This window comes from Pseudorca crassidens, chromosome 2 (genome assembly GCF_039906515.1).
Source record: "Pseudorca crassidens isolate mPseCra1 chromosome 2, mPseCra1.hap1, whole genome shotgun sequence".
NCBI classification, from domain to species: Eukaryota; Metazoa; Chordata; class Mammalia; order Artiodactyla; family Delphinidae; genus Pseudorca; species Pseudorca crassidens.
In genome coordinates, this window is record NC_090297.1 from 185,168,301 (window position 1) to 185,192,982 (window position 24,682).

A 24,682-nucleotide genomic window follows, 5' to 3' on the forward strand; every position below is an offset into this window, starting at 1 on the left:
ACGCAGGAGAGCCTCTGTGGGGAACTATATTAGAAAACCCCTAACGAGAGATCCCAGGTGCTGACTACAGAGCACTGAAGTGGCCTGTCACCCATAGAGGGTCATAGAGGCCGGTGAGCTCCACGGAGGGAGTTACACAGGAGAGCTTGGTGTTGGCCACTGTCTCTGTCAGTGAAAATCTTTGCCTGCACATTTCTAAGCTACTTGATGTGAAAAGTCCTTGCCTGGTGCACCAGGCAAGGGCCACGAAGGTGCCTGTGATGCCATGCTTCCCAGAGAAGTTCACTGAATGACCATTACAGAAAAGATTTTCTGATTGGTGAGATTTGACATAGAGTCATTTGTCAGACTGAAAAATGGTCCACTCATCTTATTGCTCGAGGCATCTGCCAGTGTTCACCGCATGTCCAGCAGACGCCAGCGTGAGTCTTCAGAGAGGAATGAAGGGCCAGTCCTCTCTCTAATGGTAACTGAGTGTGTGCAGGTGCGCCAGCACTCACAGCACGCCCGGCATGTCTCCTGCCCACCACGGTGCCCAGGGGCAGCAGCATCCTGACCCCGGCCTGTGTTAGCGCAACTCTGGTTCTCTCCCGAGCGCTCGTCCAGTCCTGGCAGGCGTGATGCCGGGATCCATACGGGCCCACAGAACAACAGGCCCGTCCCTGTAAATTGTGGAAATCTAACCTCAAGATGGTCAGGACTGTGTCACAACTGCTCTCCCGCTCCAGGAATCTACTGTTTTTTAAGTTAACTCTTCCCAAGACTTTGACATCTGTTATTTTAAATTGGGATAGATTTACAGTCAGTGAACTGCACAGACCTAAAGTGTACTGTTGGATGAGTTTTGACAGTTGTAATCAGTGGTGTAACCACCACTCAAGTCAAGATGCAGAGCTTTTCCGTCACCTTGAAAAGTTCCCCCATCCCCCATCCCGTCCTGAGAGGCAGCCGCTCTTCCGATTGCCGCCACCGTAGAGCAGTGTTGCCTGTTCTTGAGCCTCGCGTACATGGCATCAGTCGGTGATAATACTTTACTTTAAGGGTAGAAAGGAAACTCTGTCTCCAGTCAGAGTTGGAACTAAAATGATTGCAGATGTGCACAGATGCTCTCCTCTTTTCGAAGATTCTTCAGCCCCTCACCCATATGTCAGTAACAAGAGCATGGCTGAGAAAACCTTTCTGTTGTTTAACCTTAATCTCTGTAGACATCGTGGAAATTTATTTCTTTTTGTGGACCTAAGCTAGAAAAATGTAACCAACATTTGTACACAGGTAAGGTTGATGGCCAGGAACGGCCCTGATGTTTGTCATGCAGTCTGGGAGGGAGGAAGGAGGCTAGTCATGCATTTCTTTGTTGGTGACACAAGGGACGCTGAGAAGGCTGGGGGCTTGGTCGGGGCCCTGCACGGTGCGTGCTTTTAATCAAAACCATCCCCGCTGGAAAACTGACAATGAGCACAGGGCTTCATGTCTTAGCAGCCGCTTAGCCCATGTGCTTAGAGCAGATGTGCGTGGTTGTCTGCGTTAGACGGGTGACCGTCTCCAGAAGTCCTAATATAGCCTGTATCTTGCTAAGTGAAAAAGAAACTGAGTCTGGATTTGACGTGAGGAAGGAGGTACCGCAGTCAGAAGTGCCGCCCCCTGCACTGCTCGTGAGGCACAGGCGCTGGAGCAGTCACGGGCACACTGCAGGTGCTGATGGCCCTTGGGCTCTTCTCGTCCTCTCTTCACTTGCGTCTTTGGCCTGCCTTCATTCTGCTTAACGCTGAGTTTCCTCTACGTGTTCTTGTCCTCTGAAGCAGACTGTTGCCCAGGCCAGTTCTGATATATGATTGAATTTATCACTAGAGGGAGCAAGTCGTCAAAAGAAAAGATGGTGAACAAGCAGAATGGTGTCTAAGGAAGCTGAACGGGAGATGGATTGCTTTTGTTTTAAAGGAATTGTTGACCAGCCCAGTTTAATGCAGTGAAGTTACCCGCCTCCCAAATTTGGGCATCTTAGAATTGGGAAGGAATTTAGAAGAAACTTGGGTTAGGAACCTCGTTTTACAGTTAAGAGAACAGGCCCAGGGCGGTTAGGAAGTACTTGGGGACGTGAAAGCTCTAGGTGAGCACCCTGTGCCCCGTGTCAGGGAGCCTTTATGGGACTGTGGTGGGGCCGACCTCACATCGCCCTCCATTCCCCATCCTTTTTTTTAAGGGATGCAGGTGAGCAGTCAGATGAAGAGGTCCGTCAGGTGAGGTGTGGATGTGTCCCAAGGTCAGAAGCTTTGTCCCCATGGAGGTGATTGTACCACCCGCCCGGCATGTGGATATTACACCAACCCAGGAGTTCTCCAGACCTCATAGTTTAGGGATTTTTATGGAGGCTTCAACATGGGCATAATTCATTATTAACTCAATCTCCACTCCCTTTACCTTCCCCCCAGAAGATGGAGGGTGAGTCTAAAAGTTCCAAGTTTTTTTTTTTCTTAAAGTATAGTTAACATACAGTATTCTGTAAGTTGCAGGTGTACAATATAGTGGTTCACAATTTTTAACGGTTATACTCCATTTATAGTTATTATAGAATATTGGCTATATTCCACATGTTATGCAATGTGTCCTTGTCGCTTATTTTTTACCCAGTAGATTGTACCGCTTACTCCCCCCTGCCCCCATTCTTACATTTGTTTTTTACTGAGCAGGTTACATGTTTGAAATGAGTTGCTAGTGGCATCTCGCCTCCTTGAGTAAAGGAAGGTCTTCTTGAAGGACACCTCGAAAGCCTCCTGAGAGTTTCAGGTTCAGTGGTAGAGGGTCAGCCTTCTCCTGCCAGGTGGGAGGGTACTTATGGAGGGAGGGTACATAAGTAGGTGGGTACTTATATCTGTCCATCCTTCAAATAGGAAAATGCTTCTCCCTCTAGAATCCCTATTGCTTTTAGGCAAATCCGGTGGCATCAGTCTGAACAGAATCACGACACTTTACCTTCAAAGTCAGCAGTGTAGCGTCCAGTACGGAGTGGAGCCCGTGGTCTGGTGGCTAACCCTCCTGTAAGAGGCCTTGGTTATAGGAGACACTGTTAAGGAAGCGTTGACCAGTAGGTGTTCAGATACCGGCCGTAGATAACCGGTAGCAGCTAGTCGGGAGAGACCTTGGTCAAGTGTGCAGAAGATATAAGCGATTAAACGTTAAGACTTTCAAACTAAATCAAAGAGAGGCTCAAAGTGAAATTTGCCAGCAAAGCTTGGTTTTAAACTAAGCTTTAACAGAAAATAAAACTTGCTTTGGGAGCCATTTGGCCCCAGAAATATCTCTAATACCAAAAGCCACTAAATGCATTTCCCATTTTGTCCTGCCTTCTCTTTTATAAGCTTCTCGTGTGTTCACTGAACAAGTACTTCCAGGTGCCTGTGGGCAGGGGTGCAGCAGTGAACAAAAAGCCCTGTTCTTGTAGAGTCTGCATTCTGGTGAAGCAGGCGGGCAGCGAGTAAAATGAACGTGCCAAGCAAACGGTGTGTGGAAGATGAAAAGCCGTGTGGAGTGGCTCCAGGACTCAGGAGTGGGGAGTGCAGGGCGGGGGGTGCTGAGCATCTAAGGGGGGGTCGGTGTCGGCCTTGCCGCGAAGGCAGCACTGGAGCCCAGCGTGAAGGGAGTGAGTGGGGAGCCCCGTGGATGTGCGCAGGCAGAGGGAACAGAGCCCGCGGGGCCGTGAGGCAGGAGGACAGGCAGGACCTGTGAGGAGACGGCGTGGGCATGAGAGCCCACGGCAGAGCCCGGCGGTCGGTGCCAGGGCGTGCGAGCCCGTGTAGAGCTCTGCACAGCAGAGGGGCAGGAGTCACATTCTGGGGGGACTCCGCCTGCTGTTTGGAGAAGACCCTCTATGTCACCCTAACCCAGGACTAACGAGGGGTTTGGGCCAGGTGATCGCAGGTGGTGAAGATGCTGAGAAGTTTTCATATGCACGGCGTATTTCAGAGTTAGAATCAGCAAGACCTCTGCGGGATTGGGTATACGGTGAGAAGAACAGAGGGGGGTCAAGGTTGGCACCAAAGCTTTTGGCTCAAGTGCCTGAGAGGGTGGAGTTTTCATGAACTGAGATGGAGAGGACTCTGGAAGAGCAGGCCTTTGGGTTTGGCTCTAGAAGCCCTGGATTTGATGTGTCTGACCGCCATCCTCAGGGAAATGTCAGGGGCGGAGTTGGAGGTACAGACTGGATGCAAACATGCAGGTTGTCTCGGGAACCATGACATCGGAGCAGCTCACCAAGAGTGCAAGTGTAGACAGAGACGCCCAGGAAACGGGCAAGTCAGAGCACTTGGCTCTGAGAATGTGACTGCAGTTTCCCCCTTTTCCAGAACAAAGTCAGGCAAACAAAGCACGCTCACACAGAACAGTAGGTAGTTCGCGTATTATTTCACCTGCTTTTCTCAACTGGTGCAGGGCTGTTCCCCGTGAAAGCTGCCTGGCCTGTTTGTGGAAGAGCCGTGTAGTCGTGGAGGAAAGCCAGTTCCTGGAGCTCCCCTGACAGCTTCTGAAACAGAAATTACTGCCTCTCTGCAGACCTTGTCTGGAGGTCTCTGAAGACCAGGAATGTCATAAGACTTTTTGTTACAGGAGAGGAATTCTACCAATTAACCGTATCTACAAATGATCTTTTAAGCTGACTCAGCTTTTGGTTCCCTTTGCCTTACCTGACTTCCCTCAGTTGATTGCATCTTTGAATAACTAGCGCTCCATTTCACTTAAGGAGAGGCTTTCCTTGAAAACCTCATTTCTAGGTGCTGCTCGTCTGTACCAAACTCTGGTTTATCCCTGTGCTGCCTACAATGGCGGTCGTGGGCTTGGGGTTTTAGAACTGAAAGCAGCTCTAAACTTCTGCCCTCCCCTCCCCTCCCCTCCCTCCCCCCTCCCCTCCCTCCCCTCCCTCCCCTCCCTCCCCTCCCTCCCCTCCCTCCCCTCCCTCCCCTCCCCTCCCTCCCCCCTCCCCTCCCTCCCCTCCCTCCCCTCCCTCCCCTCCCCTCCCCTCCCCTGCCCTCCCCTGCCCTCCCCTGCCCTCTCCTCCCCTGCCCTCCCCTGCCCTCCCTCTCCCACATCACATACCTTGTAGGATCTCAGGTCCCCGACCAGGGATTGAACCCAAGCCACGGCAGTGAGAGCGCCAAGTCCTAACCACTGGACCACCAGGGAATTCCCTAAACTTCTCATTTTAGAGATCACAGCTGAGGAGGCCCAGAGAGAGGGAGCACAGCTGTGTCTAGGGCTTTGCACCGCATTCTCCTGAGTCTGTATCTGTCGTGCATGTTGGATGATGTACTGTCACAACAGGCTAGGAGTGCAGACCCAGGAGCTGGGCTCCCGGGGCAACCCCACCTTGACCGCTGAACTGCTTTGGACGAGATGCTTCAGTTTCCTCATTGTAAAGTGGGGATAATAATAGTGTCTACCTCTTAGAGTTGTAAAATGAAAATGAGTTAATGCATTTAAATAGTTAGAGATGAGTAAGAGCCACTCAAATTATTTTCCAAATCTGTAGGTTCCTAAATCTGGATGAGAGAATGGCTTTTGGAATACTCTCACTGACTTCAGAATCATGTGATTTTGAAGTTGTTATTAATTTATCCATAAAGAATGGATTCTTTGAAGAGTCAGAGAAGTAGCTCAGGCTCCAGCGTGTGCTTGTGCTCTGAAAATGAACCTGATGAGTTTTGAGAAATAAATCTTAAAAGCAGTTGCTGAGGCAGGGACAGAAATGAGTAGAGAAGGAAGGACCGAGAGCTCAGTGTTTCCTAGTTTGCTTGGAGCCCTTTGAAGACCTGAGGAGAACAAGTCCCTGCACATCTCTGTGTCCTCAAGCAGGCTTTAACCCTTCTGCCTAAACACCCTCCCATTTCTGTTTTTCTGCATGTGTTCCCACAGATCTTCACCACTCCCCCCACTCTCTTTCTTCGAGTAAATAACGGCCCTTTTTCCCACTTGCTCTGAGTTTTCACAGTTTTGCGTCTGGCTGTTTGCTGGATCTTCACCCCTCTGTCAAGCAAGATTTTGAACTTGTTACTTAACCTTGTGAAGCCCCTTTATCTGCTGGAGGGCGTCCAGCGATTTTCTGTCCGCTCTCCACCGCTGGGCAGTGTCTTCGCCATTCTCCTTTTAGGTAAAAGCCTAGGACTGTTTTGCTTTCCCTTCTCTCTGGGGCCTGATTGCCTAATATGGTAAAGTATGTCCCAGACAAGCCTGTGCTGTTGAGATAGAACCAACAGTCTAAGTTTAAAGACGCGGTAGGTAGGCTCTCGGGTGGAGTTGCTTATTTCTGTAGGAAAGTAGTATTTTTCACAGTGTACCGTAAAGCCACCATAATCTTTGTTTTTAAGCAAGCCACTCTTCCTTTTAATCGAGTGAAAAGATAGTAAAGTATAGATTTTCCTCCCTCAGCTTCTTTATCTTCAGCCAGATAAGAAGAAGAGGAGGAAAGGGTGGTTAGCGTGTCCCTAGAATGAGCGGGCTGGAGAAGCCCGGGAAATTTGATGATAATGCTCATAGGAATAGATTTAATGAGAGGGCCGTCATGAACAGCCCCCAGGGCTCGGCAGACTCTCTGCGCAGGCCGTCGGGGTCCCAGCAGTGACGACGGGGGGCCGGGGGTGCGGGTGGAGAGACTGGGAAGCGCCTTCTGTCCAGGCTGCGTGAGGGGGCTTCTCCAGCTGTGACTCCACGCTCACTGGACGGCCTCTCCTTTCACTGCACACTTGCTCTTGCTTTGCAACCGTCGTTCTTAAAATACTACAGCTGCTGGGATTTGCTATATATGGGTCATACTTGTGCCTTGCTGTAGCCAAGCTGTATAAACCATCTTGAGAACAAAGTTTCTTTTGGCATCTTCCTTCCTTTTAAGGACTCTATTAATTTTGGGTCATGCCATTGCCAAGCAAATCTCAGTAATCAAAATACACATGTATTCCTTTCAGACCCGGTAATTTTTGGACCTGCTGTCCCACGTCATCCGTGAATTCTGCTTCAGTCAGAAATCGTTTTTAAGATAGAATAAATTGACCTTCAAGGTATCTGTTTGAGCTTTGCTCAATGTCTTATACAAAGATGTGAACTTTATCAACTGCTGAGGGTAGGACAGTTAACCTCTTGACCTTGCCTTTTATTCCATTCTCTTCCTTCTCCGACTGCCTTTAAGGTATCCGTTTTTGTTAGTGACCTGTAACCTTATGTCTCTTTGTTGGAGGGACGCCAGTGAGCTTGAAACTCTGCTGGAACTTGCCTTTTATGATTACAAAGGCGATGCGTTTCATTATAGAAAATATACGAAGTACAGAAAAGTGTAGAGAGTATTTCTAGAGGAGGCTGTCCTTTTAGGGGTCACCGCGATGGCTGACGTTGTGGATGCGTTTCGTGGTCAGGGGCCAGGGAAGCCAGACACCCTTGTGTGTCCCGTAAAACAGACAGTTGTCCCGCAGCTGGGCTTCTCACCGTCTCCCTGGACAGTCAGAGATAAAAGCCTTTCTGTTATCCGAGTTCAAAACCCAAGTTGATTTTATGTATGCACTCACATTTTTTGGCAGAGGGAGGTTCTAAATATCCACCTTGGTTTTGCTCACGCCTGGCAGCAGTGCCTCCTGCACGATGATGTCATTGCACAGCACACCCCTTCGTGACAGTCCTGTGGGGGGGGTCCACGCCTCCGGCTGCTCCATGGCACCTCCCAGTATTACTGGCCCCCAGGTTTACACATTGAAATACGTGTTTCATTATAAATGATTTTCTGTTTGTTTCTTCTTCGTGTTTAATTATTGATTTTTGTGATTTTAGCTGAGTTTTACATCTAAGAATTTCATTTCAGGATAGTCAAAGTCGGGGCGGGGGTGGGTAGAAGATATTTGTTATAAAAGGAGATTCATACCGCTATAAAGAATAAGAAAAAGTTGTCTAAGTCATTCACTCAAAAGAGATTATTGTTTGACGTTACGGTGAATCTCCTGGCGGTATGTTTCCTAAGAGTTTTTTTCCCCAAGACCAGAGGAGGATCGTTCCCGCCCTGAGCACTCCTGGGACCCCATCATTACCGTGGCGGCAGCTTCCTGTGAGGTTGTCTTCAGAGCACTCAGTCAGTCTGTGCTGGCTTTGATCGTGGAGAGCCTCCAGGGGTAATTGCTCCCCTTTCAGTGCAGTCTGGGGGTTACCTTAGTTACAGGAGTCTTCATTTCTCCTGTTGATGGTGTGGCTGGAGAGCTTTAACCATGGCTTAGGCTTAGCTAATGCCAGCGCTCTAGCCCCATGATCGAGGTGGAAAGCTGAGTGTGGGATTTGCAGCTCTTTCTCAGTGAGCGAAGTGTTTATAGATCTGCCCCAGCAGGAATGTTGGGCTTGAGGCACTGATAGATGTCGCCTTTCCCGGTGTTGTTGTGGGAGGACCGGAGGGGTAGGGTGGTGGGGTGAATGGCCAGTTTGCCAGTCTTCATTCCCCAGCTCCGTCTTCGGTCAGGCAAGCTCAAGAGTCAGAGAGCAGGCACTTAGGGACGTGAATCTCTTTCATGAAAAACCATAACATTCTATCCAAACGCAACCCTGTAAGGGACACAGATGTTCCCACAGGTGTGCCTTAGCAGTGCGTGCTGTCCTGTGCTTTTAACATTTTTTGTCTTCTTACAACCCAAACGCTTACACTGTGAATTATGCCAACGTTATTGGCTACTGAGAAGAGAGAAGGGACTTTTAAAAAGCCCTTTAGCCAATTAATAGCTCAAATGAAAATACTTAGTATGGTCTTGGAGCTTATAGCTCCGGTTATATTCCTGAAATATTTTTCAGGTTATAGAAGCATTTTAAGAGGAAAATAACATGTTTGGATCTCGTTTAACCAAGTGAAACAGTTCATGCGTCAAGATGGGGCTTTGCCTGGCGCTGAGGGACTTTCAGAAGTACTTCACCAAGGTGGCGGTCACGGGGCTGTCATCACCGAGTGCTGCGGTCTCCCTTTCCCCGAGTGCCCGGCTGCTGTGGAGGGTCCACATTCTGCGCCCTGGGGGGAGGCGGCGGGCAGGTGTCCGGGCCTATTCTTCAGCAGTGGGTGTGGAGGGGCGGCCAGCCTAGTCCTGGTCTCGGCACCTACCGCTCTAGGTCAGGGCTCAGCAGACGCTTTATGTGAAGGGCCTGACCGTCAGCGTGTTCTGCTTTGCCGGCCACAGGGTCTGTCGCGCCTGCTCGGCTCTGCTGTCCAGTGGGAAAGCAGCCGTGGACAGTGCGTCATGAATGGGCGCGGCTGTGTTCCAATAAAACTTTATGCACAAGCAGGCTGGTGGGCTGCACTCGGCCTCCGGGCCAGGCCCCAGTTTGGCAGCCTCTGCTCTAGGTTCCCGGCTCAGAAGGAGTTTGCTGACGTCAGCGTGGCTCCAAGCGCCCACTGTCCCCCATCCAAGCACTCCTTTGGTAATGCCGCATCTTGCTGACTCTGGAGCACGACTGACAGCTCGTGGGCAGGGGAGTCACCTGTTGCGAGGCGTCCGTGTCGTCTGTCCTCAGCCGGAAAGGCACTGGTGGATTTTGGTCCCACTGCAGGAAACGTGGCCAAGCTTCCCGAAGGAGGAGCCCAGGAGGGAGAGTGTCTGTCTTCTGTATCGTCCACATGGAGTTTCTCTGCTCTGTTACAGGTCTTTACCTTCTGAGGAGACAGTCTGAGATGGTGGGTTCCCGGTCTGTCCCTTATCGGCGTTTCTCACCTGAGCCGTCCCTTCCTACCTCCCAGGGACCTACAGGCACGGCTGGACGCAGGCAGTCGCTTGCCACGTGAGAAGTGCAGCTCTTTGTAGGCTCTGACCACAGCCGAGTTGGCGCCTGACACTCACAGGTTCTTAGGAGGGTGCCTGTCCAAAGGTCGTTGCTTGCTGTCAGTCACTCTAACGGCTGGTTATCATTTGAATTCCTCAGGAGTAGATTCTGGAATTTATTGTCTTTTGCCTTGTTAACTTTCAGTCTGCAGAATATATGCAGGAAGAATTGCGGGCGGGGGGGGGGGGCGGATTTGCAGAGGGGTTGACATAAATCTTCAAAGCTTTGACCCTGCTTTTACTTGAAATGATATTTAAAAGGAGTGGATTTTTAGAAAGAAGCTAATGAAATTTTGATCCTTCAACAATTTTAGGGAAAAAAGTGATGAAAGCTGACAGTAATCTGTCACAGTAAAGACTCCTATCAGATGTGGGAACTGATGATAGGTTAGCACAATTAATTTTGTGCCAAGTAAGCAAAACCAGACCTTCTCTTGAGAATACGGGTCTACCTAACGTGTGCCTGTTGTCCAAGAAGTCTCTTGGGTCACTGGTGACCTTTGGTGCTCAGGAATAAAACGGTGAAATACCGTTCGGGCACCTGCGAGATTATTTCTGGCGTGCTTGACTCGGAGCTCTGGGCAGGCTTGGGTACTGGCGCCCAGCGAGCTGAGCGGTTCTCGGTGATGACGGGTGAAGGTAACAGGTAGAGCTTCTGCCGTCGTCGTCCTCAAGCTGGTCAGGAAGAACCAGTGCGGTCATTTGTTTAGGACATGGATTTTCGAGCCTCTCCCCACGCGATTCCGAATTGGTGGAGGGTGGAAAGCCTGGGAGCCTGCATCATACAAGCCTCCAGGGGAATCCCAACGGGCAGGTTTCACAGACACTGTCCTCGAGGTACGTGAACGTTTAGGGGTTGCTAGCATCCCAGGGAGGCCGTCATAAAGCCTAGGACTCCCTGGGGCACAGCTCAGAGCCAGCCTCCACTCCTTGCCGCCCTGCAGAAGGCACGCACTGATTGGGTGCCCGCCATGTGTCGGGCTGCGCGCCTCGGGGATGCAGGAGTATGACAGCAGGCATGCTCACATCCTGAGGGGCAGGAGCCGGTCCTGTTAGACGCCCCCATCGAGACACCTAACAGGCCGTTGAACCGAGGAACCTGGTGGTTGTGGAAGACGTGCGACGGATCTGGAGTCACTGCCTTAGGACGGGGATTTAGTGCCCGAGGACTGGGTGAGACTGCTCAGGAAAAGGGCACAGTTAGCACAAAAGGGCCTGTGGCTACGTTCCAGATTATTCCAGGGCTGGCCCTGGACAAGACCCAGAGTATTTCTCCGATTGTAATGGAAGAACGTGTACAGATAAGTTGGTGGATCTCATGGTGGGAAAACGAAGTAGCTCTGATCTGCCTTTTTGTCACATACACACTTTATATGTACAGAGCAATCAGAGCCTGTTAGAATCCAGATGAAAGATAACGAAATAGGTCTCTAGTGCTTCGCGTGGACTGAACGGGAGAAGTCGGCAGGACTCACTGTCTTCCTGGCTGTGGGGCGGGAGCATCGCGGGAGTGTGGGGTGGCTGGGAAGATGCAGGGGCGGGGGAGACGGTGCTGGCTTTGGAGCCAGAGACCTACATTCAGAGCCAGTTCCACCTCTTATTTGCTGTATGGCCTTGGAAAAGTCGTTTAACTTCTCGGAACTCTGACAGTGCTTTAATCTGCAAAATGAGATCACTCTTCCTGTCTCACAGGCTTAATGTAAGGAACAGCAGTACAAATGTTTTTTACTTTAGGTAGTGCCAAGCTTTTAATAAATGAAAGCTACTAGTATAATGGTCCTACACGTGTCTCCTTCCCCCCGTCTTTGAGCTTCTTTATTCCCATTCCTTGGAATGCTCTTCTTGCTTTATTGCCTCTTTCTCCGACTCCCCCTCCCTTTTTAGTGCACATTCATGTTTTAGGCTAAGCTCCACCTCCTCCAAGAAGCCTTCCTTTGATCCCTCCTCCGACTGGACTAGAGTCTTCTCAGTATCTTGAATTTACCTTTAATACACGGTGATTATCATTATTAGATTGTATTTGCCAATTAAAGTAAAATCCTTAAAGGTGTGGTCTGTTTCTTCTTCATTATTTTACCCTCAAGATCTAGTGTTTCGGTATGTTTTCTCTGAAAACTTGTAGAACAGCTCAGTTAGTGTCGTTCACATTTCTGACTTGGTGACTGTGTGTGCCGCGTGCTGGAGTGAGGCTGGGAATTCGGGAGGAAGAGCGTGTTTGGGGCGCAGGTGACGATTTTGCTTTCGGTCATGCTGAGCTGGAAGGGAAGCGTCCACACGCGACTGGATGTGTGGGCTGAGTGTGGGGAGGTGCGGGGCTGGGGGAAGCGAGGGCGCCCATCACATAGGCCGTCTCTTCAGACGCGCTGCCGCCTGTGGAGCCGCCTGTGAGTGCTGAGTGACCACAGCCAGCGCGGTGAGCATGGTGGCGCTGGCCACGGCGCTGCAGCAGCTGCGCTGGTGGCAGGGGCAGGGCAGGAGATGGGCCGCTGCACGGAACAGCTTCCCCACGGGAAATGGGAGCTCCGCTGCCAGAAGCAGGGGAGGGGAGCAAGTGCCCCCACGCCTGCCTCGGCCACGTCACAGGACTCTGCTGCCCACAGAGGGTGCGCTCGGAGGCCCCTGGGCCTGGTGACTGGCAGGCATTGCTGGCTCGGGAGGGCAGTTTGGGGGCGGCGGACAGGCCCTGGAGCAGCGGCATCTGCTCTGTGACTGACTGCGTGCAGGGCGTGTGATGAGTTTTCTGGGGTTAATAGTGTCTGGTTCGTAGCCATTTGCTCTGGGGGCAAAGCTCCAAAATAGTTTGCTGATTAAAAAAATCTTCTACATGCACCCCAACGTTCATAGCACAATAGCCACATAATCTTCACAATAGCCAGGACATGGAAACAACCTAAATGTCCAACAACAGAGGACTGGGTAGAGAAGACGTGGTACATATATACAATGGAATATTACTCAGCCATAAAAAGGCTTGAAATGATGCCATTTGTAGCAACATGGATGCAGCTAGAGATTATCATACTAAGTGAAGTAAGTCAGACAAAGACAAATACCATATGATATCACTTATCTGTGGAATCTAAAATACGACACCAATGAACTCATCTACAAAACAGAAACAGACTCACGGACATAGAGAACAGACTTGTGGTTGCCAAGGGGGAGGGGTTGGTGAGGGAAGGATTGGGAGTTTGGGGTTGGCAGATGCAAACTATCATATATAATGTGGATAAGCAACAAGGTCCTACTGTATAGCACAGGCATGTATATTCAATATCCTGTGATAAAACATAATGGAAAAGAATGAAAAAGAATATATATGTAACTGAATCACTTTGTTGTACACCTGAAACTAACACAACATTGTGAATGAATTCTACTTCAATTAAAAAAACAAAATCTTCCTAAAGGCTGGAAGAGTTCAAATAGATCTAATCTTCCTATCACTTGGCCGACTGTGGTGACGGCCCGATTTTATGCTTCCCCCGACTGCTCCCCCAACACTCCTTACTGTGCATTGCTGCTGTCTCCTGGCCGCCCGCTCCCACGTGGATGTTCCGAGGGAATGAAAAGCAGAGTGTCTCTGCCTCGGAGGAGCTCTTTCCACAGTTGACGCCAGCTGTGAGGCAGGGGTTGGTTATTGATCCGTCGGCGGGGGGCGGCTGTCTGGCACCGTCAGGCTCCCAGCTTGTTTTCTCTGACGTGCTTCTGCCTTTTTTGTGTTTAGCTTACTCGTTTACAGGATGCTTTCAGAGAGAAAGCCTAATCCAGGATTGAGAGAGTTCTGCTTACGCCACACCGAGAAGCTTTTATAGAGCGCAGCTGTGGAGAACAGCCCTAAGAGGTTCTGGTTCATCTAAGAGGGTTTCCTCAAAGCAGAAAGCTTCCTCCCAGCCCCCGCTTCTCCCCGTCCTCAGTTGCATCATCTCCCCAGAAGGGTGCCACAGGCAAAGCAGAGCCGCTAACGGTGCACCCTGGGGAGGGTCAGGGGCTGGGCTGACTCCAGCCTCGCTGCCTCTGGTCCACAGCAGCGCGGTGCTCTGAGGAGCTGCTCCTGTGGTGTGTTCCGTAGCCCTTTAAAGAGCTCGTCTGCTGGCCTTGACTTCCTGGCAACGATGTTGTTCCACCGCAACCTACAGCTGACCTTAAAGGGGTAAATTTGATTTGGATAGTAATGATTATTAGAAAACTATTTCAACATAGACTGGTTAAGAAAGTTAAGGAGGAGTATGTAACCTCACTAGTATTCAAAGCTATAAATGAGCATCAGGAAGTAGGATTTTATTTTTCACCGACCAAAATAGGAAAAGATGTTGAAAAGATAATGGCCAGTTTAGGTGGGAGGAGAGTGAGATGGGTCTCCTCGTATTTCATGTTGGGAATGCAAATTAATACTTCCTTTTTGGAAAGCAAATTGCCAAGGTATCAAAGGCCCTGAGCTGATCCAGAATTTTCATTTTTGGAAGTCTATCTCTAGGAAATAGTCCTGAATATGAAAAAGGAAAAAAAAAAGCTTTATGTACAGAGATTTGAACCACAGTGTGTGTTATATATATGTGGCTCTCTAAACATTTGTCCATTCAGTAAATACTCGAGTGCCTGTTATATGGGAGGTGTGTGTTTGGTGCTGTTGAACAGAACGAGTCCACTTGGCGATTTATAATAGTGGAAAAAGCGGGAACAACCTAAATGTCCAGTATTCTGGCAGCAGTTAAGTAAATGATGATTCGCGCACACAGCGGATGCTGTGACTCACAGCTTGCTTTCCATCCCCTGACGGCCAGCGCTTTAGGGTGTTTCCTTGGAACAGACTAGAGTAGGAGGCAGCGGTTTGGAAATGAGTTACAAAGGCAGTGTCACGTCCTGGATAAATGCTCATGATGAAGTGTCATCGAATGAGCTGGACCCACAGGTACACCTGTTACGTGAGCACACGTGTGAGGGTCAGAGACCGAGGACGGCCACCGTGCGTTGGCGGTGGCTGTGTTCCTGTGGTGGGACAGAGTATGACCGACTCTTTTCTACTCATCTTTATTTTCTGAATCTTCTTTGATGAGCCCCTGTTGCTTGTGTAATTTTTTTTCCTAAATGCTTTGGCAGCGCAAACTTTCAGAAAGTAGAGGCTTGAAAGTGAAGCAAAGTGGAGTGTAGGCTGCTGTCATGAGCTGTATCCCGCTCTCTGACTGTCGCCTGTTTCCGCTGCGTGGAGTACCGCGGGGGGATCGGGGCGCAGGCAGCCAGGGGCCTCTCAGGGCCTGTGTGTTTGGGAAGCCCTCTGGGGTGTTATCTGAACACTGCCTGGCACTGGGGGGCTGAGGGCCACCCCGTAACGTCAGGATCAGCGTGGTTTCTGGCGCCGTGCGCTGAAATTGAACAGCTCACATACAGTCACAGTTCTGAGAAGCTGTGAAATGTACCCCTGAACCCAGCTTCACTCCTCCCTCCGCCTCCCCCCGCCCCGCTCCCCCGCCCCGCTCCTTCTCTCCACGTCTGCTCGTCTGCTCACCTGCTCGCGGGCCGCCGCGCCCAGGCCTGACTCGGTGGTGCTCAGGGCCTGCGTGCTCACCTCCTGGGTACAGCCGCGCCGTGCTGCCTGCTTGTGCTCCTCCGGCACTTGGAGCTGGTCAGCTGGAGATTGACTTTCGTGTCTTCTCAGCTCTCAGGGACGGACGTGTCTGGGGCTTGGGCGGGGGGAGGTTCTGTTTTGTCTGGGCTGGCTTGCTATGTTCTGTTTGAAGCTTAGATTGCGTCTACACCCCGCACCAGGCACCAGCAGGTGTGCTTTGCAGAGTGGTGGTCAGACAGACAGACCCCTGCGTCTGGTGAGGCTCATTCCAGGAGTGCTTGGCCCTCTCCCTTCACCTGGCAACCTACTGACTCAGCATGCTTATACGCCAGCAAACTGTGGAGGTCTCAGAAAGCTCTTTCTGGAAGGCACTTTACAAACTGTTCTAGCCCAGCTCCCTTATTCTATAGATTAAGCACCTGGGCCCCCAACGGGCATGGCTTCACCTGAGCTGTGCAAGGACTGGGTGTCAGAGAGTACAAGCCCTGAGCCCCCAGACCCGCTGTCCTCCTGCAGGGCTGGGTGTGCCCCCCGGCGCAGGGGCTGGCTGCCCTTGCTCCCGGGTGGGGAGAGCGCCCTCTTCTCGTGCCTGTTGACTCAAGTATGGGAACTAGGGGTAGAGTTCATACACGAGCTTTACAGCAGAGGCTGCTGCTGCCCCCAGCTTAGTACCTTTTTAAAGTCACCTTCCCTCCGTACCTCACGTTCCAGTATACCCGTTATTTCTTTCAATCCACACAGTTTCCAAATGGCAGGAATATTCCTCCACTACAGTTGATTTTGAGTTTGAACTTTGGATATATTTGCTAATGTTTACAGACTGGTGAGGTTAGGGGAGCTGAACTGCTATTATTTCAAAAGTAAAAGCCATTAGTGATAAGGGTAATTCACAAACGGATGGTAGTCAAACTGGCAATGGTAGATACCAGAAAACAGGACAGTATCTTCAAAGTGCTGTGGGAAAACAATTACGAACCTACAGCTCTATGCAGTGATTTATTTACACAGCAGGTGTAAAATAAAGGCGTTTTCAGACACACAGGGGCTAACTGCTCAACCCGCAAACCCCAACTGATGAAAGAACTAAGGAATGTTCTTCAGCAAAAAGAAAAATAAATGCAGAAAGAAGTGAAATACAAGAAACAAAGTGTTGAATACGGTAATAAAGCTATTTTTTTTAATGTTTAAAACACTGGATCTAGAATTCTAGAAATAATGTGGTGTTAAAGATGTAAAACTGTCCTGTGGTTCTTGTTTTCAGCAGAAAAGATACTGATTAACTTTACACACTTTTAAAGAAAAAAAAATACTTAAATAAGTGTTAAATTACTGTGTAGGAATAACCACTAAAGTCATACAGAATTAGAAGGTACAGCTCCTAAATCAGTAGAGGAAAAACAGGTAAGTTGAAGATTCATTCACTCCATCCAATGGAACACAGGACAGGGGATGAAAAGAAGAAAAGGGGAAAATAGGAAATACAAAATAAAATGTGTAAGTAGTCATGATGAACATGAATTTACCTATAAAGCCAGAGGCACTCAGGTTGGATTATTCTACTATAAGCTGTCTTCAAAGTTGTACTTAGCAGTAAAAGATAAAAGTATGGGGCGGGTGGGGAGAATATATGCAAATACTCACCAAGAGGAAGCTGATCTGGCAACATTAATAGCCATCAAAGATAATTTTAAGGGCTTCCCTGGTGGCGCAGTGGTTGAGAGTCTGCCTGCCGATGCAGGGGACGCGGGTTCGTGCCCCGGTCCGGGAGGATCCCACATGCCGCGGAGCGGCTGCACCCGTGAGCCATGGCCGCTGAGCCTGCGCATCCGGAGCCTGTGCTCTGCAACGGGAGAGGCCACAACAGTGAGAGGCCCGCGTACTGCAAAAAAAAAAAAAAAAAAAAGATAATTTTAAGCAAAAGCCATCAAATGACAGGAAGATATTTCTTGATTGTGAAAAAGGAACAATCCCAAAGAAGTTATAAAGTAATGGACTGGAGACACTGAAAATATAGTCTCAAGATTTATAAAACAAAAGCTGTCAGAATAACACAAAGAAATAGTATATCCACAATCAGAGTTTCAGATTTTAACACACCTCTCTCAGAAACTATATCAAACAGACAAAAATAGTTAAAGGACATAAAGGATTTGAACGCCATAATTAACCAACTTGATCCAATAAATACAGAGCACACATGGCATGTGTATCATGAGGACCACACTAAATTAAAACTCAGCATTCTCTCATTCATTCATCAAGTATTTCTTGAGTGCCCAGTGTTTGCCATACACCGTTCTAGGCATGTGGAGTGCATTAGTCAACAAAACAGACAAAGAGCCTGGATTCGTGATGCTTATCTTCTCCCGGGGTATCAGGAGCAGGCAAGCAGTGGACAGCAGCCACAGTGAGGGATTGGGTGGAGAGAGGACAGGCTGTATTATCAAATAGGGTGTCTGAGTAAATCTCATTGGCAGGCTGAGATTGGGGCAAAGAATTGAAGAAGCTGAGTGAGTTAGCCATAAAGCTTTCTGGAGGAAGAGTATTCCAGGCAGAGGCATCAGCTAGAGCAAAGGCCATAGAAGAAGCTGGGGAGGAGAGTAATACGAAAGAGAATCAGATCATGTGGGTGTAGGGTGTTGTAGGCCTTTTTCATTTACTCCGCATGAAATGAGCCATTGCAGGAATTTGAGTAGAGGAATGGCATGGTCTGACTTACGTTTTAAGGTAATCCCTCTAGCTGCTGTATTGAGATTAGACTTGAGACAAGAGCAGAAGCTGCCGGACCGTTACAGTAATTCAGGCAGGAAATGATGGGGACTTGGAACACATGGTAGCAGGATAGGAGTTGAGAGTTGATAAGATTCTGGACGTGAGGAAAACACGACAATCCAAAACCTGTGGGACGCAGTAAAAACAGTTCTAAGAGGAAAGTTTATAGCAATGCAAGCCTGCCTCAGGAAACAAATATCTCAGATAAACAACCCTAACCTAAAGGAGCTGGAAAAAGAACAAACAAAGCCCAAAGTTAGTAGAAGGAAAGAAATCATAAAGATCAGAGCAGAAATAAAATGAAATAGAGACCAAAAAAAAAAGAAAGAAAAGATCAGTGAAATTAAGAACTAATTCTTTGAAAAGATAAACAAAATTTATAAACCTTTAGCCAGACTCATGAAGAAAAAAACAGGGCCTAAATCAATAAAATCAGAAATGAAAAAGGAGAAGTTACAGCTGACACCGCAGAAATACAAAGGATCCTAAGAGACTGCTACGAACAACTATATACCAATAAAAGAGACAACCTGGAAGAAATGGAAAAATTCCTAGAAATGTTCAAGCTCCCAAGACTGAATTAAAAAGAAGTAGAAAATATGAACAGACCAATTACCACTAATGAAATTGAATCAGTTATTTTATTTTTTTTATTGGAGTATAACTGCTTTACAGTGTTGCGTTAGTTTCTGCTGTACAGTGAAGTGAATCAGCTCTATATATACATCTATCGCCTCCCTCTTGGACCTCCCCCCACCCATCCCACCCACCTAGGTCTTCACAGAGCACCAAGCTGAGCTCCCTGTCCTGTACAGCAGGTTCCCACTAGCTATCTGTCTTACACATGGTAGTGTATTTATGTCAAAACTAATCTTCCAATTCATCCCACCCTCCCCTTCCCCCTTCCCTCCACACGTCCGTTCTCTACGTCCGTGTTTCTGTTCCTCCCCTGAAGATATGTTCATCTGTACCATTTTCCTACATTCCACATATATGCGTTAATATACGATATTTGTTTTTCTCTTTCTGACTTCACTCTGTATGACAGAGTCTAGGTCCATCCACGTCTCTACAAATGACCCAAATTCATTTATTTTTATGGCTGAGTAATACTCCATTATATGTACCACATCTTCTTTATCCATTCCTCTGTTGATGGGCATTTAGGTTGTTTCCATGTCCTGGCTATTGTGAACAGTGCTGCAGTGAACATTGGGGTACATGTGTCTTTTTGAATTATGGTTTTCTCAGGGTATATGCCCAGTAGTGGGATAGCTGGATCATATGGTAGTTCTACTCTTAGTTTTTTAAGGAACCTCCATACTCTTCTCCATAGTGGCTGTATCAGTTTACCCACCAACAGCCCAAGAGGGTTCCCTTTTCTCCACACCCTCTCTAGCATTTATTGTTTGTAGATTTTTTGATGATGGCCATTCTGACCGGTGTGGGGTGATATGTCATTGTAGTTTTGATTTGCATTTCTCTAATAGTTAGTGATGTTGAGCGTCTTTTCATGTGCCTCTTGGCCATCTGTATGTCTTCCTTGGTGAAATGTCTGTTTAGGTCTCCCGCCCATATTTTGATGGGGTTGTTTGGGTTTTTTTGATACTGAGCTGCATGAGCTTTTTGTATATTTTGACCAATCCTTTGTCCATTGCTTCGTTAGCAAATATTTTCTCCCATTCTGTGGGTTGTCTTTTCATCTTGTTTATGGTTTCCTTTGCTGTGCAAAAGTTTTTAAGTTTAGTTAGGTCCCATTTGCTTATTTGTTTTTAATTTTCATTACTCTAGGAGGTGGGTCATAAAAGATCTTGCTGTGATTTATGTCAAAGAGTGTTTTTCCTATGTTTTTCTCCAAGAGTTTTATAGTGTCCGGTCTTACATTTAGGTCTTTAATCCATTTTGAGTTTATTTTTGTGTATGGTGTCAGGTAGTGTTCTAATTTCATTCGTTTACATGTAGTTGTCCAGTTTTCCAGCACTATTTACTGAAGAGGCTGTCTTTTCTCCATTGTATATTCTTGCCTCCTTTGTCATAGATTAGGTGACCATAGGTGTGTGGGTTTATCTCTGGGCTTTCTATCCTGTTCCATTGATCTATATTTCTGTTTTTGTGCCAGTACCATATTGTCTTGTTTACTGTAGCTTTGTAGTATAGTCTGAAGTTAGAGAATGTGATCCTCCAGCTCCGTTTTTCTTTCTCAAGATTGCTTTGGCTATTTGGGGTCTATTGGGCCTCCATACAAATTGTAAAATTTTTTGTTCTAATTCTGTGAAAAATGCCATTAGTAATTTGATAGGGATTGCATTGAACCTGTAGATTGTTTTGGGTAGTGTAGTCATTTGCACATTATTGATTCTTCCAATCCAGGAGCATGGTATATGTCTCCATCTGTTTGTGTCATCTTTGATTTCTTTTATCAGTGTTTTGTAGTTTTCTGAGTACAGGTCTTTTGCGTCCTTAGGTAGGTTTATTCCTAAGTACTTTATTTTTTTTGTTGCCATGGTAAACGGTATTATTTCCTTAATTTCTCTTTCTGGTATTTTGTTGTTAGTGTAGAGGAATGCAAGAGATTTCTGTGCATTAATTTTGTATCCTGCAACCTTACCAAATTCATTGATTAGTTCTAGTAGTTTTCTGCTTGCATCTTTGGGATTTTCTGTATGTATTATCATGTCATCTGCGAACAGTGACAGTTTTACTTCTTCTTTTCCAATTTGTATTCCTTTTATTCTTTTTCTTCTCTGGTTGCCGTGGCTAGGACTTCCAAAACTATGTTGAACAATAGTGGTGAGAGTGGCCAACCTTGTCTTGTTCCTGATCTTAGAGGAAATGCTTTCAGTTTTTCACCATTGAGAATGATGTTTGCTGTGGGTTTGTCGTATATGGCCTTTATTATGTTGAGGTAGGTTCCCTCTATGCCCACTTTCTGGAGAGTTTTCATCATAAATGGGTGTTGAATTTTGTCAAAAGCTTTTTCTGCATCTGTTGAGATGATCATATGGTTTTTATTCTTCAGTTTGTTAATATGGTGTATCACATTGATTGATTTGCGTATATTGAAGAATCCTTGCATCCCTGGGATAAATCCCACTTGATCATGGTGTATGGTCTTTTTAATGTGCTGTTGGCTTCTGTTTGCTAGTATTTTGTTGAGGATTTTTGCATCTATGTTCATCAGTGGTATTGGTCTGTAATTTTCATTTTTTGTAGTATCTTTGTCTGGTTTTGGTATCAGGGTGATGGTGGCCTCACAGAACAAGTTTGGAGTGTTCCCTCCTCTGTAGTTTTTTGGAAGAGTTTGAGAAGGATAGGTGTTAGCTCTTCTCCAAATGTTTGATAGAATTCGCCTGTGAAGCCATCAGGTCCTGGACTTTTGTTTGTTGGAAGATATTTTTAATCACAGTTTCAATTTCATTACTTGTGATTGATCTGTTCATATTTTCGGTTTCTTCCTGGTTCAGTCTTGGATGGTTGTACTTTTCTAAGAATTTGTCCATTTCTTCCAGGTTGTCCATTTTATTGTCATATAGTTGCTTGTAGAAGTCTCTTACGATCCTTTGTATTTCTGCAGTAAGAGTTGTGATTTTTCCTTTTTAATTTCTAATTTTATTGATTTGACTCCTCTCCCTTTTTTTCTTGATGAGTCTGGCTAAAGGCTTATCTAATTTTGTTTATCTTCTCAAAGAACCAACTTTTAATTTTATTGACCTTTGCTGTTGTTTTCTTTTCTGTTTCATTTATTTCTGCTCTGATCTTTATGGTTTCTTTCCTTCTACTAACTTCAGGTTTTCTTTGTTCTTCTTTTTCTAGTTGCTTTAGGTGTAAGGTTAGATTGTTTATTTGAGATTTTTCTTGTTTCTTGAGGTGAGCTTGGATTGCTATAAACTTCCCTCTTAGAACTGTTTTTGCTGTGTCCCATAGGTTTTGGATCATCGTGTTTTCATTGTCATTTGTTTCTAGGTATTTTTTTATTTCTTCTTTGATTTCTTCAGTGTTCTCTTGGTTATTTAGCAGCACACTGCTTAGCCTCCATGTGTTTGTGTTTTTTTACAGTTTTTTTCCTGTAATTGATTTCTAATCTCATAGCGTTTTGATCAGAAAAGATGCTTGATATGATTTCAATTTTCTTAAATTTTCCGAGGTTTGATTTGTGACCCAAGATGTGATCTGTCCTGGAGAATGTTCTGTGTGCACTCGAGAAGAAAGTGTATTCTTCTGCTTTCGGGTGGAATGTCCTATAAATATCAATTAAATCCATCTGGTCTGTTGTGTCATTTAAAGCTTGTGTTTCCTTATTTATTTTCTGTCTGGATGATCTGTCCATTGGTGTAAGTGGAGTGTTGAAGTCTCCCACTATTATTGTGTTACTGTCGATTTCCCTTTTTATGGCTGTTAGCATTTGCCTTATGTATTGAGGTGCTCCTGTGTTGGGTGCATAAATACTTACAATTGTTATGTTTTCTTCTTGGATTGATCCCTTGATCATTATGTAGTGTCCTTCCTTATCTCTTGTAACAGTTTTTATTTTTAAAGTCTATTTTATTTGATATGGGTATTGCTACTCCAGCTTTCTTGTGATTTCCTTTTGATAGAATATCTTTTCCCATCCCCTCACTTTCAGTCTATGTGTCCCTAGGTCTGAAGTGGGTCTCTTGCAGATGGCATATATAGGGGTCTTGTTTTTGTATCCATTCAGCCAGTCTGTGCCTTTTGGTTGGAGCATTTAATCCATTTAACTTCAAGGTGGTTATCAATATGTATGTTCCTGTTACCATTTTCTCAATTGATTTGGGTTTGTTTTTGTGGGTCTTTTTCTTCTCTTGTGTTTCTTGCCTAGAAAGGTTCCTTTAGCAGTTGTTGTAAAGCTGGTTTGGTGGTGCTTAATTCTCTTAACTTTTGCTTGTCTGTAAAAGTTTTAATTTCTCCATCGAATCTGAATGAGATCCTTGCTGGGTAGAGTAATCTTGGTTGTTGTAGGTTTTTCCCTTTCATCACTTTAAATATATCCTGCCACTCCCTTCTGGCCTGCAGCGTTTCTGCTGAAAAATCAGCTGATAACCTTATGGGGATTCCCTTGTATGTTATTTGTTGCTTTTCCCTTGCTGCTTTTAATATTTTTTCTTTGAATTTAATATTTGTTAGTTCTATCAGCATGTGTCTTGGCGTGTTTCTCCTAGGGTTTATCCTGTATGGGACTCTTCTGTGCTCCCTGGACTTGGGTGGCTATTTCCTTTCCCATGTTAGGGAAGTTTTTGACTATAATCTCTTCAGATATTTTCTCAGACCCCTTCTCTTTCTCTTCTTCTTCTGGGACCCCTATAATTCGAATGTTGGTGCCTTTAGTGTTGCCCCACAGGTCTCTGAGACTGTCCTCAGTTCTTTTCATTCTTTTGTCTTTATTCTGCTTCTCGGCAGTTACTTCCACCATTCCATCTTCCAGCTCAATTATTCGTTCTTCTGCCTCAGGTATTGTGCTGTTGATTCCTTCTAGTGTATTTTTCATTTCAGTTATTGTATTGTTCATCTCTGTTTGTTGGTTCTTTAGTTCTTCTGGGTCCTTGTTAAACATTTCTTGTATTTTCTCGATCCGTGCCTCCATTCTATTTCCGAGATTTTGAATCGTCTTTACTATCATTACTCTGAATTCTTATTCAGGTAGGTTGCATATTTCCTATTCATTTATTTGGTCTTGTAGGTTTTTACCTTGCTCCTTCATCTGTAACATATTTTTTTGTCGTCTCATTTTTTTTTTTTTGATGGGTGGGGCTGTATTCCTGTCTTACTGGTTATTTGGCCTGAGACATCCCACCCACACTGGAGTTTGCAGGCAATTGGGCAGAGCTTGGCCTTGGTGCTGAGATGAGGACCTCCAGGAGACCTCATTCCAATTAATATTCCCTGGGGTCTGAGCTTCTCTGTTAGTCCAGTGGTTTGGACTCAGCGCTCCCACCATAGGAGCTCGGGCCCAAGTCCCGGCCTGGGAACCAGGATCCCACAAGCCGGGCAGTGTGGCAAAAGAAAAGAGAAAAAAAAAAAAAAAGGAGTAGTACAATAACAAAGAATAAGAAATAAAATAAACTTAGAAAAATATATTAGGAAAAATAATAAGTGAAACAATTCCAACAAGGTAAAACAGATCCACAACAGAAAAAAGAAAAGAAAGAAAGCAGAACAATAACGAAGTATAAGGAATGAAATAAAATTAGAAAGATAAACTGTTTATTAGAAAAAAGAAAAATATAAAAGAATCAACAACACCAAGGTGAAACAGAGCCACAATCTATTAAAAAAAAAAAAAAAGACCAGAAAAGGCCTTGGCTTTGGGGGGGCAGAGCTTAGGCAGAGGCGGGGTTTAGGGTGGGGGTGGGCCTTAGGCCGGAGCAACATTTAAGTGTGGGGCGGGGCCTAGGCTTAGGACCTGCATGGTGGGGAAAGGCAGCACAGCCTGAGGGGGGCTTCTGATTGCCTTGGAGTGTGTGCGGAGTTTGGGAGTTAAGAGGTAGGCCCTGGATTGGGGGTGTGTGGG

The 24,682-nt window shown here is 46.5% G+C and overlaps 1 protein-coding gene across 21 annotated transcripts in view; it reads left to right on the plus strand.

Moving 5' to 3' along the window:
* The window catches only part of PPP1R12B (protein phosphatase 1 regulatory subunit 12B), a 208,429-nt gene that overhangs the window by 121,618 nt on the left and 62,129 nt on the right, over positions 1-24,682 (plus strand). The window contains exon 20 of one of the 21 annotated variants that reach the window (XM_067729935.1): positions 9,639-24,466. The exons of the other annotated variants lie outside the window; for them this stretch is intronic. Within the exon in view, the coding sequence (XP_067586036.1) occupies positions 9,639-9,653 (15 nt within the window). The 3' untranslated portion in view covers positions 9,654-24,466. Of the gene's footprint in view, positions 1-9,638; positions 24,467-24,682 lie in introns of those variants that run through there. 21 annotated transcript variants of the gene reach the window in all.